This window comes from Pantherophis guttatus, chromosome 3 (genome assembly GCF_059756535.1).
Source record: "Pantherophis guttatus breed Tessera chromosome 3, ASM5975653v1, whole genome shotgun sequence".
Lineage (NCBI taxonomy): Eukaryota > Metazoa > Chordata > Lepidosauria > Squamata > Colubridae > Pantherophis > Pantherophis guttatus.
This window is the reverse complement of record NC_142065.1, coordinates 113,775,457-113,794,158: the sequence shown is the minus strand read 5'-3', so window position 1 is coordinate 113,794,158 and position 18,702 is coordinate 113,775,457. Positions and strand designations below refer to the sequence as shown.

At 42.5% G+C, this 18,702-nt stretch overlaps 1 protein-coding gene across 8 annotated transcripts in view; it reads left to right on the top strand.

Moving 5' to 3' along the window:
* The window catches only part of SUCO (SUN domain containing ossification factor), a 455,138-nt gene extending 444,661 nt beyond the window's left edge, over positions 1-10,477 (top strand). For all 8 annotated transcript variants that reach the window (XR_015733529.1, XR_015733528.1, XM_060690206.2 and 5 more), the window contains 2 exons: positions 9,102-9,157; positions 9,251-10,477. Coding sequence is in view for 6 of the 8 variants with exons in the window: in XM_060690206.2 (XP_060546189.1) it covers positions 9,102-9,157; positions 9,251-9,694 (500 nt within the window). In the remaining 2 variants the exon portion in view is untranslated. The remainder of the gene's footprint in view (positions 1-9,101; positions 9,158-9,250) is intronic.
* Positions 10,478-18,702: the final 8,225 nt, after the last annotated feature.

Sequence of the window (18,702 nt, the reverse complement as noted above, 5' to 3'; positions counted from 1 at the left end):
GATACTTATTTTGTATATAATCAATCTATCTTCTCCAGTCCTGTATATACCTTTCTTGTGTGTGATCCTTCAAATATGCTGAAATTTTAGCCATTTCAGCTAAATTAGTTACTTTCAATATCCAATCATCAATAGTAGGCAAAAAATCCTTCTTCCAATGTTGTGCTACTAACAATCTTGCTGCTGTTATCAAGTTCAAAATCAATTTAGTCTCTGCAACTGTACAGTCCGTAGTTATACCCAGTAAGAACAACTGTGGAGTAAATTTCAGTCTCTTTTTAAGAATATTCTGCATCACCCACCAAATCTTTATCCAAAATGCTTTGATTTTTCTACAAGTCCACCATATATGATAATAAGTTGCATCATCACAGTCACATCTCCAACCTTTAGCTTGCACATTAGGATACATACATGATAATTTTTTGGGATCTAAGTGCCATCTATAAAACATTTTATAAAAATTTTCTCTTAAATTTTGTGCTTGTGTAAATTTCACATTTCTAATCCAAATCTTTTCCCAAGTCTCCATCATTACTGGCTCTTGAAAATTTTGTGCCCGTTTAATCATACAGTCTTTAACCAGTTCCGTCTCAGAATCTATTTCCAGTAAAGCATTATTACATTATTACAACCTTTTAATATGCATTTGTTTTTGATCTCTAATTTGTTTTACCAAATTCTCCTCATTTTGCACAAAGCCAGTTTTTTGATCTTCCTTCCATCTAGCTTGAAGTTGACCGTACTGAAACCATGTATAAATTATACCTTCTTCTCTCAGTGTATCTAAAGATTTCAAATACGTTACCCCCCTTTCCATAATAAGAAGCTCTTTATAGGTAATCACCTCCTGTTTTTGTTCTATACTTATATTTTCTATTGCATGTCTAGGATTTGCCCATACAGGTATCTTATAATTTAACTTATATTGATATTTTTTCCAAACCCTCAACAAAGCATTTCTTAGTATATGAGCCTTAAATACCTTATCCACTTTTTTATCATATAACAAATAAGCATGCCATCCATATAACAAATCATAACCTTCTAAATTCAAAATTCTCTCCTCAGTTAAATTAAACCAATCACTAATTTGTGCTAAAACCGCTGCTTCATAATATAATCTTAAATTAGGCATTTTGAGACCCCCTCTTTCACGTGTATCTTGTATAATTTTCATTTTTATTCTGGGTTTTTTCCCAGCCCAAATGAAAGTGTTAACACCTTTCTGCCATTCTCTCAGATTTTCATCTTTCTTAAGCACAGGTATCATTTGGAACAAAAATAAAAATCTAGGTAAGACATTCATTTTAATTGCTGCAATTCTTCCCAATAAAGACAACTGTAATTTTTTCCAATTTTCCATATCCTTCTGTACCTTCTGCCAGAGAACCTCATAGTTATTTTTGTATAATTTTGTATTTGATGCTGCTATGTATACCCCTAGATATTTAACCTTTTTAACTATTTCAAAATCTGTTAATCTTGCTAGTTTATCTCTTTCAAGTATAGTCATATTTTTAACTATCATCTTTGTCTTATGTGAGTTAACTTTAAATCCTGATACTTTCCCGTATTGATCAATTATATCCAATATATATGGAGCCGACTCTATAGGTTGGGATAAGGTAATAACCAAGTCATCTGCAAATGCTCTTAATCTATAATCTTGTTGTCTAATTACGATACCCTTCAATTTTTCTGAGTCACGTATCTTGTTCAATAGTACTTCCAAAGTCAAAATAAACAATAATGGGGACAGAGGACACCCCTGCCTTGTTCCTTTCTCAATTTTAAAAGCCTCTGTTAAACCTCCATTAACTATAATTTGTGCTGTTTGCTGCTGATATATCGCTCTAATTGATTGTGTGAAATATTCCCCAAAGTGCATTTTCTCTATTATTTTAAACAAAAATTGCTAGTTCAAACGATCAAATGCCTTCTCTGCATCCAAAAATATAAACGCTGCAGGGACTTGATTATTTTTTTCCAAATATTCCAGTAAGTTTACAATTTGTCTAACATTATATCTCATTTGTCTCCCTTTTATAAACCCTGATTGATCATTATGAATTATTTGTTGCATAACTGGCATTAATCTATTAGCTAATATCTTAGCAAAAAACTTATAATCAGTATTCAGAAGTGAAAATGGCCTAAAATTCTCAGGTTTAATGGAATTTTGGTCCTCCTTTGGGATTAGTGAAACAAAGGCTGTTTTCCAGGAAGGTGGTACTCCTCCTCCTACTTGTATTTTATTAAATAAAATTTTGAGTGGTTCTAGCATTTCAGATTGTAAATGTTTATAATAGACAGCTGTTAGTCCATCTGTTCCCGGAGCCTTACCTATTTTTAATTGTTTAATTGCCCCAACAATTTCCTCGGAAGTTATTGGCTGATTCAATCTCTCTCTCTGTTCCAGCGTTAATTCAGGAATCTCCATCTTTAAATATCTATCAATATCAACATCTTGAATTACATCTTTAGCATATAACTTTGTATAGAACTCCAAAAAAGCCTTTTTTATTGAATTCTGTTGATAAATCTCTTTACCTCTAAATTCTATCTTGTCTATAACACGTGATTTTTGTTTTTTCCTCATCGTGTAAGCCAACCATCTCCCAGGTTTATTAGCATTACAAAATGTATTATGTCTGGCATATTGTATGCTGGTTGCTACTTGCCCAGCCATTAACATATTAAATTGCTCTCTTAAAATATTAATCATATCTTTTGCCTTTTTATCTCCCGGGTTAATTATAAGCAATTGTTCTTTCTTTTTAATTTCCTCCTCTATCTCTTTCCGTCTGTTTTGTTGTTTTAGTCTATATTTATTGTTCAAGAAAATTAATGTTCCTCTCATATATGCCTTACTCGCATCCCATACCATCTCCATCGAGGTTCCTTTATTCATATTGTTAACAAAAAATTCTTTCATTTGTTTTTTAAGCTCACAAAGTTATCTTCATATCTAAATAAATTCTCATTTAACCTCCAAGACCTCCTTTCCCCTCTTTCCTGCTCTAGTTCCACCCAAACCGGGCTGTGATCAGTTAAAGTTCTTGGACATATCTTCGTATTCTTCACCCTAGAAAAAAGATCATTTGTAGTTAATATAAAATCAATCCTAGAAAAAGATTGATGCCTATCTGAAAAAAAAGTAAAATCACTCTCCAATACGTTCCTTTCTCTCCAAATGTCTCTGAGCTCCATATCCTCCAAAATATCAAAAAAAGATTTAGGCAACTTAGCGCGCATGGATATCTTGGAAAGACTTTTTTTTATCTTTCTGGGTATTTATTACCCCATTCCAATCACCCATTAGAAGTAAAGATCTATAATCCCATTGTAATATTTTAGTATGTAAAAGTTTATAAAATTTATCTTGTTGTTGATTAGGTGCATATACTCCAATTACAAGCAGCTTCCCATTCTGTGTTGTTAATTCGATTGCAATATATCTACCTTGAGTGTCAGCCTCAATTAAATTGGCCACTAAGCCTCTTTTAACGTATATAACTAGGCCATTTTTCTTCTCTGGTGCTGATGCCACAAAATGTGTACCTAATTTCGAATTTATCAAATACTTTTGATCTGAGGATTTAATATGCGTTTCTTGCAAACAAATGACATCGTTCTGAAATTGCTTCAAATAGTGAAATATTTTCTTTCTTTTTTGTGAAGAATTTAAACCGTTGACATTCCAAGATAAGAATTTATTTGCCATCTCTGGGCTCTCCAAGCTTTGAGAGCATCAGCTGAACCTCCTCCGCCATTTTAGACTTCGGCCTAGCTCCTCCCACTGCTTGTGTTTTTTGGACTTGTTGGGTTGAATCTTGAGGCTGTCGTGCCAGATGTTGTTTGTAAGTAGCTCTTGTCAATCGTTGATCTTTTGGCAGCTGTATCATCTTTAATGACTCAAGGGTTGGTGGTGGACCCCCACTCAACAGTAAATCTTCTTCCAAATTGGCTCCTCCAGCTAGTGCTTGAGCGTAAGTTTGTGGTTGCCCTCCATCTTTCTCTTGTTGTGTCATTTCCAATTGCTTTCTAGCACCCCCTGGTGAGGGTGGCCTGCCAGCCTTTAAAACATTGACATAAAAATCTTTTACCTTTCCAACTGTGTTTAAGCGATGTCTTTGCCCAGCATATGTCACTATTATCCCAAATGGGACATCCCATCTATACTGGAGCTGCTGGTTTCTTAGTTCATTCACCAAAAAACCAAACTGCTTTCTGTCTCTTAACATTTTAGGAGGAAGCTCTTTCAGGACCACCAGCTCTTGTCCATCCACTTTAATCTTGTTTCTATAAGAAGCTTGCAGAATGTCATTTCTAATTCTCCTTGTTATGAAATAAATCACCACATCTCTTGGTAGCTGCTTTTGTTTTGCCAGCCAGGAATTAACCCTGTAAATTTTATCCATTTGAATTGCCACATCTTCTGGTCTTTCTGAAATCAGCTCTGCTAAAGCATTGGAACAAACATCTTTTAAATTTTCACCACTCTTTTCTTTCAAACCTCTCAGCCTCAGGGCAAATTCCATTGATCTGTATTGTAACATGACCATTTCGTCATCCACTTTCTCTGTTTGTATCATAACCTCTCCTAATTTAGTTGCAAGCTCCAAGTTAGCATCATCAATTTCCCGTACTCTCTCCTCAATCTTTAACATATGAGTAGCCAGTCCTGAAACTGCATAAACAATGTCATCTCTTATTTCATCATGTTTTTCCTCCACCACACTTTTAATTTTCTTTAACTCCTCTGAAAATTCTTTCATCAATTCTGTCTGATTGTTCAGGGCACCCATTATAAATTCTTTAAGGTCTTGTGACTGTGTATCAGCCGGAAGTTGTTGTTTTTGAGTCACTACAGGGGAACCTCCTCCCCCTTTAGAAGTTGGTGGCTTTAGTTGTTTAGCAGCCATTTTATTTTAAAAAGAGTTTTTTTCCCTTTGCAGCCACAAAGTCTTATAAACAGTCTTACAAAGTATGTTTCAGAGTTTTTTCAAAATAAATAATCCTCTCTTCAAGCTATACTCAATCCCCAGCAGTTCTCTTCAGGCAGAGGGCTCTTAACAGTTTCCCTTTAACTTTCACTTTCCCTTCCGCCCATAACAAAGGCTTCCTCTCCAGCCTCCAGCTCAAGAGAGCTCCGTTTGCAACAATGTATTCACGGAGTTCAGTTCTGTTTCTTTTAAAAAGCTTGCACTCTTGCTTCTGCTCTGTCTGCCTTGTTAGAAATCATTAGAACTCACTGTTTGCCGGCAGAATTGGACGCAGACGTCTTGCTCTGATTAACAGAGGCACCAGCGATCCGGAGCAATGGGAGGGGTGAACTGGGGAGCTCTCACCCTCCGAGTCCCTGGGATTAATCCAGCGACTTTCGGGGAGCTCTACCCACCCCCTCCGACTCTCCTCTCCTTCTTTGCCCGAAGGAGAGTTTTTTCAAACCGCCGGACAGCAGTTTAGCGCTGTCAGGGCGGTTTTTACAGATCGGGTGGCTGGCGGTCTATGGAGACCGTCCTCGTCGTCCGCGGAGCCACCGGAAGCTCCCTTCTTTCCATATTATTTGATATTTGATATACACTATGGACCTAATATGGAGTGTGCAATTTAAAGTATACAATATACAGTTTAAAGTATACCAAAACCCCACATAATTGAGCAGGATGGAACAGGATCCCCCCCCAGCCAACCAAAAAAATTCTGCCTAAGGATCATTTTACCACTGCACTACCATCTCTTATGCCCAGATCAGAAAGTGCCCCTACCTTCTTCACAAGCTCCATCCTATATAGACCAACAGACTCCTGTCTTTCTGACTTTCCAGACCGATGGGGGGAGAGAGGGGATGATTCTGGGCAAGTAGCAGGCGAGCGCATGAACCCACAGCTGCAGAAGTGCCATTTCCACAATCCAGTTCTGAATGGGCCACAGCCTGTGGGTTGGGGACTGTGCTACATAGACCATGTCTCTCTGCCTCTTCTGCCATATTCCAGAAAAGAATGGACACTGATATGTAAGGTTACAAATTCTAAGAGACATCTAATTCACAGAAGTTATACATGATTTTTTCTTAATTTCCATCTTGATAGTATTTTTTTTTTAATTTGTTTATATGCCGCCCTTCTCCGGAGACTCAGGGCGGCTTACAATGTGCTAAGCAATAGCCTTCATCCTTTTGTATATTTATACAAAGTCAGCTTATTGCCCCCACAACTGGGTCCTCAATTTACCTACCTTAGAAAGGATTGAAGGCTGAGTCAATCTTGAGCCTGGCGAGATTCAAACCTGCAGTAATTGTAGGCAGCTGGTCTTAATAACAGGGTGCTTTAGACCACTGTACTACCAAGGCTCATTTGATAAATGATGTTCATTCATTGTGTTCGAAGAGGACCTTGACATCTAACAGGTTGTGGTCTGTCCATGATGTGTCAGCAGGTGGCTGCTAAGACCTATACAGGCACAAAATGTTCTGCCAGGTGTTGGGCAGATGTGTGGACACCATTGTTGCAGTATTTGCAGCTCTGGCTTTGCAGAGTGATCGCTTCTCTTGTGCTATGGTTTTTCTTCTGTCCTCAGATGTCTGGCAGCCTTGGTGCACCATGTCGATAGATCTTGTGCCAGGGTTTCCCAGGAGATGGTCCAGGGACTTGAAAGAGACTTTCAACATGTTTTTGTATCGCTTCCTTTGTCCCCCGTGCGATCGCTTTCCTTGAGACAGCTCACCATAGAGGAGCTGTTTAGGGACGCAATGGTCTGGCATCCTTGCAACATGGCCTGCCCAGAGTGTCTGGACTTTCATCATCAGGCTGTGAACTGATGGCAGGCCTGCTCTGGAGAGGGCTTCTGTGTCTGGCACCTTGTTCTGCCATTGGATCCTCAGAATTCTACGGAGGCAGGTCATGTGAAAGTGGTTCAATGGCCTAGCATGCCTCCTGTATTCAGTCCAAGTCTCACTGGCATACATCAGGGTAGTTAGCATTACTGCTTGGTAGACTTTGAGCTTTGTAGCAATGCTTATTCCATGGCGGTCCCACACATTGGTCAATAGTCTGCCAAATGCAGAGCTTGCCTTGGCGATTCTGCAGTTGACCTCAATGTCACTGCATGGGAGAGGGTGCTGGCAAGGTATGTAAATTGGTCCACTGCTTGCAGCTTTTGTCCCTTCACTGTGATGGTAGGCTCTTGGTGTTAGGCTTTCGGAGCTGGCTGATGCATCACTTCGGTCTTCTTTATGTTGATGAGAAGGCCGAAGTTGTCACATGCTGCTGCAAATTTGTCCACACTGGCTTGCATTTCCTGCTCTGATCCAGCATTCAGGACACAGTCATCAGCAAAGAGGAGGTCACATAGCATAGTCTCCTTTATCTTGGTGACAGCCTGGAGTCTTCACAGGTTGAAAAGTTTCCCATTGGTCCAGTATAACTCCCAAGGAGCTGTTCTAGAAGGCATCCGACAGCATGTCTGAAACCATTATGCTGAATAAGGTCAGTGCCAACATGCACCCTTGCTTGATGCCATTTGTAATAGGAAAGCCTCTGAAGCTTCTCTGTCGTCCAGAACACGAGCCATCATACTGTCATAGAACTGACGTACCATCAGGATGAATCTATCATGGCACCCAAACTTCAACATGATGCATCACAGACCTTCGCGACTGACAGTGTCAAAAGTCTTAGTGAGATCCACGAAGGTGGTGTACAATTCACGATTCTGGTCTTGACACTTCTCTTGGAGGTGTCGGGCTGCAAAGATCACATCCACAGTGCCACGCTCTGGAAACCGCACTGTGTCTCGGGTAATAAACCCTGTTCCAGGTGTTCAATCAGGTGGTTCAGCAACACTTGTGCAAGGATCTTGCCTGCGATGGAAAGCAGTGATATTCCTCTCTGATTATCACAGACTTGTCGATTCCTTTTCCTCTTGTAGAGGTTTACAATGGAAGCATCTTTCAGTTCCTGAGTAATGGATTCTTGATTCCAGAAAGATTGGAACAGCTGAGTGAGTTTGTTGACGAGCACTGCACCGCCATCCCTATGGACCTCTGCTGGGATCGCATCAGATACTGGGGCCTTGGCACTGGACAGCTGGCTGATGGCCTGTAGGGTTTCAGTCTTTGATGGTGGGGCATCCAGGCTGTGGTTGATATCCACCTGGGGCATTCTGTCAATTGCCTTGTTGTTGATAGAAGATGGGTGGTTCAGTACAGATTGGAAGTGTTCAGCCCATCACTGTAGAATCAGAATCTTTTCAGTGATGAGAGTTACACCATCTGAGTCCAGTAGGGGGGAGCTCTCTGAGGGCTGAGGGCTGTACAAGGATCTGAGGGCTCCGTAGAACCGTTTAGGATCATTTCTATCAGCAAACTTCTGAATTTCATCTGCTTTGGTACTCAACCAGGAGTTCTGCATCTTGTGAAGCTTGCTCTGTACAGTCCTGCGAGTGTTGTTGAAGGTATTTTTCTTAGCTGTTGACGACAGGTCATTCTGATAAGCACGGTGAAGGCAGTGCTTTTCAGCAAGTAGCCTTGATCTCTTCATCGTTTTCATCAAACCAGTTCTGCTGTTTCCTGTGTGAGGGTCCAAGAACCTTTAATGCAGAAGAGTGCACTCTTCTGCATTAAATAACATCTTTTTCAACACATATGCCATTTCATGCAGAAATTAATGGGCTATAAATTTTCTCAAATGAAATCCAGTGTTGAAAGGAGGTTATTTTGTCTTCAATTTCTGGCCATTCAAGAACAGACAAGTGATGACACGTGAGGCAGGATACACGATGCAGAGACTCCTAATTGTGGATGGACTTACTATACTGCAATTTTCTTAATTATCTGCTGGGCATTTATTTGGCTACAGACTTGACTATAAATAACAACCAGCGTAGCTTAGGTATGTATAACATGCCCTTAATAGTGTAAAATCTACTCAAAGAACAAGTTCAGAATCTATTTTAAATTTATCACTTATATTGATGCTATATCATTTGTCTAATTTTACTGACTTAATGTTACTATCTATCTTAATAAGGAAGAATATACCTAATACATATAAAAGTACAAAGGTATTATCTATATATCTTTTTTTTCCTTTTAGTGAATCCAGATGACTTCTACATTGTAGAACCATTGAAGTTTTCCCCAGAAAAAACGGTATGTTATTATAGATGACCTAAGAGCAGCATTATATAAAATAGTTCTAAGAGTTAAAAGGCCTTCACTTAACAAACTATTTTTCTTTTTTAGAAGAAGCGTTGCAAATATAAAAATGAGAAAATTGAAACAGTCAAGCCAGTAACTGAAGCAATTCATCAAGTAGCTAATGGAGAAATAAAAAACAAGAGGACTTTTACCAATCAGAGAGACTTCTCTAATATTGGTGACGTATATCATTCTTTGTACAAAAGCCTGCCATCAGAAGGAAGCTCTGAAACCTCATCACAATCTGAAGAGTCCTACTTCTGTGGCATTTCAGCGTGCAGAGGTTTGTGCAATGGGCAAATCCAAAAGACAAAAACTGAGAAGAGAACTCTTAAACGAAGACGTTCTAAAGCCCCAGAACAGCAGAAACTCATAAAAACAATACAGACTAAAACGGGGTCCTTGCCAAGCCTGCACGATATCATCAAAGGAAACAAAGATATAACTGTGGGAACATTTAGTGTCACAGCTGTTTCTGGTCATCTTTAAATTTTATTGAATACTTCATAGTGGAAGTTTTTGTATGACAAATTCTGTTTTAGTGGGGTGATAGACTAAAAAAGTACAGAGGAGCATCTAGATATTTCGATGTTTTTTTTAAAAAAAAACAAATAGCATTTTGTCAACAATTTTTCAAAGCTGCTTTTTTACATCATATCAATTTTCCCTAGCCATGTTCTGCACAATTCCCATTATCTCCTGTCAGCATGCCTAGTACTTGCTGATTAGGGTTAATAAGAATTCCAAAGTATCCAGGGGGCAGCTGATCATGGAAAATCATTTAGCAATTGAATTCTGCGACATGGGGACTAATTTTACACTTTTTATGTAAATGTGTATGTGTTTTTTCATTTGACTTAATTTTTATCAGATTGCTGAAATGAGAGTACACCAGAGTGAATGATAAGGACACTCTTTGGGGGAAGTTTCAAGATTATAGTTTATAAGTTAACTTATTGAGCACTTTCAGCAGTGCCTCTTTCTTTTTTTAAAAGATCTAATGTCTTTTCTAAATTTCATATGTAATGTGACGTATTTAAAAGTCTTTGTTTCACATCTCTCATGTTAGTTTTTATAGTCTACAGGGCTAATGAGATGGACTTATAAAAGAATACGAATTATGAAGTGAGCCCAAATCAGAATGAGAGTCAGAAGGGTTAGACTGTGTGAATCATACAGAATTGCGGCACTAGGATCTGTAATAAACAACAGATTTATGGTGCCAGTAGAAACTGTGAATTACAAAATAAATCTGAACACTTGTATTTAAAATATGTTTACTTATTTTGTTTTACTCTGGGGCTAGGATTTCCACTGCATATTCCAGGGTTCGGTTAATATTTTTAATCATTGTTTGCATAGCTGCTATTATGCTTCCATTGTCCCTTACAGTGCATTTTTATCCCTATTCCTTCTGCCTACTGCTATTACAGTGTTACATTTCTCATACTATAAGAGAGAAAGTGCTCTGCTTCATATAATGTTATTCTTATATATGGTAAAGCAAAATTGTGGCAGCTGTATTCATAATGATTTAGAAAAACATTAAGTAATATCTAAGAAGTAAGTGTACAAAAGAAAACAGTAATTATAAGTATGTTTCTGCTAAAAATTTGAACAAGCAACCTTCTACCATACCAGGCAATTTTTTAAACTATATTAATCCAGTTAATATACAGGTAGTCCTCAGTTTACAACTGTAATTGAGCCAGCAATTAGTCACAAGGCATGATAGTTAAGTAGGTCATCATGTAACAGTGCCTGATCTTACAATCATTTTTGCGGTAGTTGTAAAGTGAATACCACAGTTGTAAAACCAACACATAAACGTTACGTAGATCCATTTTTTGCTAAAACCAGTCTCTGAAAAAAAATTTTTTTCCAGTTATGGTCATCTAATTGCAGGATGCTGTAATTGGCTTTAAATGTGGACCAGTGTCAAGCACTGCAAATGCAGTCCCATAACCATGGGGACTCAGAGATCAGAACTTTGAATCTGGATAGCAAGCCTCTTTTTCAGGATGCTCTGTAACTTTGGTCACTAAGTAACTGGTTGTAAGTTGAGGATTACCTGTAGATAAGGTCTAATATAGATAATGTCTTTGAAGCTTCTAGATCCTGGCAACAATGGCCTCATCTGGGTGGACATTTCTTCCTTTGTGGTCTCCTGGAGTTGGCCTGTCAGGAAGTCAAACACTTCAGGATGCTGAAATAGAAAATTTGCCTGGTGGTTAAATTTGCAGTGGGAACGAGGGGAATGAAGGTTGACGTTCATCTCTACCCTCAAAAGAATGGTTACTGCCCTATTCTGACAGTGGGCAACTAGGCAGTACAAAGAAACCCTAGACCAGTGATGGCTAACCTTTTTGCCATTGCGTGCCAGGAGAGGGGGGGTGGGGGAGGGACATGCGCACACGTGCCCATGCGTGTGCAACACATACACACACACCCCGCTCCTGGCACATGATGGCCTGGTAGGCCCATTTTTCTTTCGTACCTGGTTCCAGATCCTCTCTATCTGGGAAGGGCGAAAACAGCCTTTCCCACTCCCTTGGAGGCCCTATGGAGGCTGAAAGGGCCCATTTCCCAACTCCCAGTGGGAGAGGAAGTGACATTTTTTGCTGTCCCCAGCCTCCAGAACCTCTCTAGGAGTCTCTGGGAGCCTCTAGGAGCCTCTCTAGGAGTCTGGAGGCTGGGGCAGCAAAAAACTTCACTTCCTGTCCCACCGGGAGTCAGGAAATGGGCCCTTTCAGCCTCCATAGGGCCTCCAAGGGAGTGGGAAAGGCTGTTTTCGCCCTTCCCAGATAAATAGAGAGGATCTGGAACCAGGTAAGAAAGAAAAATGGGCCTTCCCCAGCCCACCCAGGCCCTCCAGAGACAGGAAACAACCTGTTTCCCTACTTCTGGTGGGCCCAGAAGGCCCGAAAATCAGCTGGCCGGTGCGCACATGCGCCCCAGAGCTGAGCTGGCGTGCCCACTAATATGGCTCCGCGTGCCACCTGTGGCACACGTGCCATAGGTTCGTCATCACGGCCCTAGACTCTCCAGAGTCCCAGAAGTACCAGGGAACAGACAATGGTTTACTTCAAAAAGATTCCTAAAAATAGAATTTGGTTTTAATCATTCAAATATTTTGAATACAAGCATTTCTGAACTTACAATCAGACTGTTAATGGCCATTACAGCTGCACCCCAAAAGTGTAATTACAATGATTCAAATTTATGACCCTCAAGAATTAGCAAGTTATGTTAATTAGATTTGTCACTCCTGAAGCAGCAGCCATTTTAGCCATGTGGCTGCCTATCAGACTGGCCACAGCTAGTTCCCTAGGAAAGAATGACCCTTGACTCCCTAGATCAGGGGTCCTCAAACTTTTCAAAAGGGACAATTCATGGTCCCTCAGACTGTTGGGGGGCCAGACCAGCTGGGTGGGCATGGCTAGGTGGTTATGTGATTGGGTGGGCGTGGCCAATTTAGCAGTCTATTAAACAATATACACACATTAAACTTTAATTTGTTTTGCTCCTGGGGATGTTTTATTTGCTTTTGTTTGCATGTTGCTGTTTTGGTTGACTTTTCTTTTTACTAGATCGTTTTTTAAGTTGTTTAGGAGTCTAGTGGCCCACTTCAGGAAACTTCAGTTTTGCAGCAATTCTTCTCAGCCCCAAGGAGCTTACAATCAACAAGTCTGTCTGTCTCTCTCTCTCTCTCTTGTCTCTCTCTCTTGCTTTCCTTCCTTCCCTCCCCCCCCTCTCTCTATCTCTGAATCTCTGTCTCTCTCTCTCTGTCTCTGTCCCCTGGGGAAGGGAAGGAACCCCTGAACTGGTGCTGGGTGGTGGGAATCTGATGTCCGGAGGCTGATGAGCGGCGCGCCGAAGACCAGCTGGCTGGCGGGGGGGCTGGGGGAATCTTGTCTCCCCAAAAGTAACACATCTCTTGAAACTTGAAGACTAGTCTGGCTGGCGGGTGGGCAAGCAGGTGACCCTCCTCCAATACAGTCCTCCTGCAGCATTCTGCCAACTGAGGACCCAGTTTGTGGGGGCAATAAGCTGACTTTGTAAATATACAAAAGTATGAAGGCTATTGCTTAACGCATTGTAAGCCGCCCTGAGTCTCCGGAGAAGGGTGGCATATAAAAATAATAATAATAATTAAAAAAAAACTGCGTGGAGGTTCCCAGGAGGCCTTCTGGCGCCCTGTTTTTGGCCTCCCCTGCCTCCAGAAGCACTCTGCTGGCCAAAAATTGGGTGTGCTGAGATCATCTGGGGTCTCCGCGTGGCCCATTTTTGTCCTCCCCCGCCTCCAGTAGTACTCTGACAGCCAAAAACATTGGCCTTACCTTCCAGTTCCAGCTCACGGGGCTTGTGAAGGTAAGTCCTGCACTTGGCTGAAGGGTGAGGGCTGGCGGGTGGGCGGGGCAGCCTTGTCCCATGCAGGGTGGATTAATGGCTTCGACGGGCCATATTTCCCCCTTCTCCCCAGGAGTATAGTCCAATCAGGTCCTGTTCCAATTTTTTTGGAACCTGTTGCCCCTGGTGCTGTGGTAAATTCTTTTCCCTGGGCCACTCTCCTTGAAGGCAGGAAGATAGCTCAGTTTGGCACTTCTGGTTCCTTTCAGTGTCCATACTCCCCAATTTATTTATTTATTTATTTATTTATTTATTTATTTATTTATTTATTTATTTATTTATTATATTTCTATACCGCCTTTCTCCCGTAGGACTCAAAGCGGTGTACAGTCAAGAAAAATATAGATACACATCATAAAATTGCTAATTAAAATTATTATAACATAGATTGGCCCAATTAAATAGAACCTAAAATTAGATAACATTTTAAAAACATTCACATGTTTATATGTTTAGCCCCGCCTGTTGGAACATCAGGGTTTTGAGGGCACGGCGGAAAGCACGGAGATCAGGGATATTTCGTATCTCAGGGGGCAGTTCATTCCAAAGGGTTGGAGCGCTCACAGAGAAGGCCCTCCCCCTGGGAGTCGCCAGTCGGCATAATTTAACTGACGGTACCCTGAGTAGTCCCTCCCTGTGAGAACGAACTGGTTGGTGGGAGGCTATTGGTGGCAAAAGACGGTCTCATAGGTACCCAGGTCCTAAGCCATGGAGTGCTTTAAAGGTGATAACTAACACCTTGAATCGCACCCGGAAGACCACCGGGAGCCAGTGCAGCTCGTGTAGGAGAGGTGTTATATGGGCGCAACGAGCTGCGCCCATAATCATCCACGCGGCTACATTCTGGACCAGTTGGAGCCTCCGGGTGCTTTTCAAGGGGAGCCCCATGTAGAGAGCATTACAGTAGTCCATACAGGAGGTGACTAGGGCATGAGTGACCGTGCGCAAGGCGTCCCGATCCAGAAAGGGACGCAACTGGCGGATCAGGCAAACCTGATAAAAGGCACCCCTGGCCACAGCCGTCAAATGATCTTCTAAAGATAGCCGTGAATCCAGGAGGACACCCAAGTTGCGAGCCCTCTCTGTGGGGAGCAAGATCTCATCCCCAATTGTCAGTGATGGTACCAGCTGACTATACCGGGACGCCGGAAGCCACAGCCGGTCTTGGAGGGGTTGAGTCTGAGCTTGTTTCTCCCCATCCAGATCCTCACGGCCTCCAGGCAATGGGACATCACAGCAAGGGCATCATTGGGGTGGTCTGGGGTGGAGATGTATAGCTGTGTGTCATCAGCATACTGATGAACACTCACCCCGAAACCACGGATGATCTCGCCTAGCGGTTTTACATAAATGTTGAACAGAAGGGGTGAGAGGACTGACCCTTGCGGCACCCCACAAATAAGGTGCCTCGAGGTCGACCTCTGCCCCCCTGCCAACACAAACTGCGAACGGTCAGAGAGGAAGGAGGAGAACCACCGAAGCACGGTGCCCCCTATTCCTAACCCCTCCAGCCGGTGCAATAAGATACCATGGTCGATGGTATCAAAAGCCGCTGAGAGATCTAATAGGACCAGGATAGAGGAGCAACATCTGTCCCGAGCCCTCCAGAGATCATCAACTAATGCGACCAATGCCGTTTCCGTGCTGTATCGTGACCTGAAGCCCGACTGGAACGGATCCAGATAGACAACTTCATCCAGGTATCGGGGTAGTTGTCGCGCCACCACACTCTCAACAACCTTCGCAACAAAGCGAAGATTGGAGACTGGACGATAATTTGATAATATAGCCGGGTCCAGGGAAGGCTTCTTGAGGAGGGGCTTCACAACCGCCTCTTTCAAGGCGGGAAAGACACCCTCACTCAGAAGCATTTATAATCCCCTGGAGCCAGCCTCGTGTAACCTCCCAGGAGGCCAGTACCAACCAGGAGGGACACGGGTCCAATAAACGTGGCAGCGTTAAGCTTGCCCAGAATCCTGTCCACGTCCTCAGGAGCCACAGAATCAAACTCTTCCCAGATAATGCTCTCAAGACCTACCCCCGTCTCCTCCCCTGGATCTACCCAATTGGAGTCCAGGCCTTCCCGAATCTGAGCGACTCATGCAGGAATTGTACAAAATCTTCAGCTCGACCCTGTAAGGGATCTTCCCGTACCCCCACCTGAAGTAGGGAGTGGGTAACCCTAAACAGCGCGGCTGGGCGGTTCTCTGCAGATGCAATAAGAGCGGAGAAGTAGCTAGACTTCACCGCTCTTATCGCCACTAGGTAGGTCTTAATATAAGATCTCACCTGTGTTCAGTCAGATTCAGATCGGCTTGTCCTCCAATCGCTCTCCAGGTGTCTTTTCCGACGCTTCATCTCAGCTCCTCGGAAAACCAAGGAGCTAGACAAGATCGGCATCGGGTCAGAGGCCACAAAGGCACGACGCAGTCCAAGGCCCCAGTAGCCGCCCTGTCCCAGGCAACCACCAGGTCCTCAGTCGAGTCATGAGCCAGAGTCTCAGGAAATGGCCCAAGCTCCGTCAGGAACCTTTCGGGGTCCATCAGGCGCCTGGGACGGAACCATTTGGTTGGTTCCGTCTCCTTGCGGTGGGTGGAAGTGACTTGAAAATCCATGTGAAGGAGAGAATGATCAGACCATGACAAGGGCTTGATGTCTATATCCCCTATTCTTAGATCATTCAGCCACTGATCAGAGACAAAAATCAAGTCCAGAGTGTGATTCCCCAAGTGGGTGGGGCCTTTAATTACCTGGGTCAGGTCCATGGCCATCATGGAAGCCATGAACTCCCAAGCCGTCTCCGACATCTCACCAATGGATGGCAGGTTAAAATCCCCCATAACAATAAGTCTGGGGGTTTCCACCGCCACCCTGGCTATAATGTCGAGCAGCATATAGCATTTCTCACAGCATTCTTTCACACCTCCAGCACTCTTCTCCTCCCAAATGGCCCCTGCCCCCTGCTTATGGCAGTTGCTAGCAAGCTTCAAAGAAAGCAAAGATAGACAGCTGGTATTCAGCCCCCCTTTTCAAAAGTGTTAGCTCTGGGAAAGAAGGAAGAAAATATTAAGTACCGTATTTTTTGGAGTTTAAGATGCATTTCCCCAGTCCCTAAAAGAGGCTGGAAATTTGGGTGCATCTTATACTCCGAATGTAGCTTTTTCGAAGCTTTTTTTCAGCCCTAACAAAGATATCTTCCGCGCTTTACCTGCTCCCTCAAACTCTCAGCTGTGCTTTAGAAGCTTTTTTTTTTTCAGCCCTAACGAGGCGCTAGCAAGTAAAGCGATCTTCCAAGCTTTGCCTGCTCCCTCCGACTCTCAGCTGTGCTTTAGAAGCTTTTTTTTTCAGCCCTAACAAGGTGCTAGCAAGTGAAGCGATCTTCCAAGCTTTGCCTGCTCCCTCCGACTCTTACATATCATACATTCATACATGGCCACCACATATGACAATAAATACCTGGTTGCATTTCCAACCTTTGGCGGACATATTTCTAGATATCTATGCTAATCTTGCCGGTGGCAGATGCTACCTATAGAACATTTTATATAAGTTTAAGTTTTCCTTATATGCAGTGGTCATTGTCATCTTATAATTTCTATCCCAAAGCTTTTGCCATTTATATAATTCTATAGTGTAGCCAAAAATTTTCGCCCATGCTCTCATTTCAGGTGTGCTTCCATTCAAATCCCAAGAAAGGAAACCCCCGACTCCATGTTTGTAGAGAAGAGGTATTTTACTGAGTTTGAAATGATAGCAACGAAAGAAAAGCAAGATCTGACGCAAAAGGCGCGAAAGTTACATATTGAAAGTATCCCCAAGGACCCAGGGTGAATGTCCAATCCCCAACCCAATTTGTGTCATGTAGGCTGTATCTTCAGGTGTTTTCGCCCATCTGGTATTCTGGGATGGTTGACCTTGACTGGGTATAATCAAGTCCATTCAGCTGCGCAGTAGATCATGAGAGCAATCCTCCCTTTTCATTCACACAGGGCATCTCTCTCCAGCTCATATCCCCCCACCCAAATGCCAATCTTCCCATCTCTCCCATTACTATGACAGTTGATAGCAAGGAAGCATCATAGAGGCTGACATTCGGCCCTCCTGCAGTAGAAGTGTTAGCCCTGGAGGAAAACACAAGACAAAAGAGACAAAATAGAAACGAACATAACAACCCAATATAGAGGATATTTTACAATAAGACAACTGCGGCTTATCAGGATATTTAGTGTGAAACAGTTGTAAAAATTGTGGTACTCTGACATCTTGCTCATTCACCCATTCAGATTGAGAAGGAGGAAAATGTTTCCAGGCAACCAAATACTGTACTTTCCCCCTATGCTTCCTGAAATCTAGGATCTCTTTGACCTCGATGTGCTGCTCCCCTTCTATGAGGAGTGGTACAGGAGGGGTAGGTTGATCCAGTCGGAGAGAGGAGGTATGTTCAGGTTTCAACAAGCTAACATGAAAGACAGGGTGAATCCTTTTAAGGGTTTTTTGTAACTCTAGCTGAACTGTCACCGGGTTGACAATCCTGACAATAGGGAAAGGACCCACATACTTAGGCCTCAATTTCTTTGACTTCCGGGTAGTCTGTAAGTACTTAGTAGGCAAAAAAACCCTATCCCCAACTTGGTAGTCTTTCAGCATAGCTCTTTTCTTGTCAGCCTGTTTCTTATGTGCTTGATGAGCCTCATCTAAGGCCTTATGAGTAACAGGCCAGATAAACTGAAGCTGCTCAATCCATTTCACTAGTGAAGGGATGTGGAGTTTCTCCTGTGGCAGCTCAGGAATGGGCTGAGTCATGATCAGAAGCCACTTTGAACGGGGTGAAGCCGGTGCTACTATGGATGGAATTATAAGCGACCTCTGCAAAAGGCAATAAGTCGGCCCAATTGTCTTGCTGATAATTTACATAACATCTGAGGTACCGTTCTAGAACCAAGTTAGCACGTTCACAAGCCCCATTAGTTTGAGAGTGGTGTGCGGAGCTTAGGCCTTGGGCAGAGCCTAACATCTTCAGGAACTCCCTCCAGAAGAGGGAGGTGAATTGTACCCCTCTATCTGAGATAATGCATTCGGGAACCCCA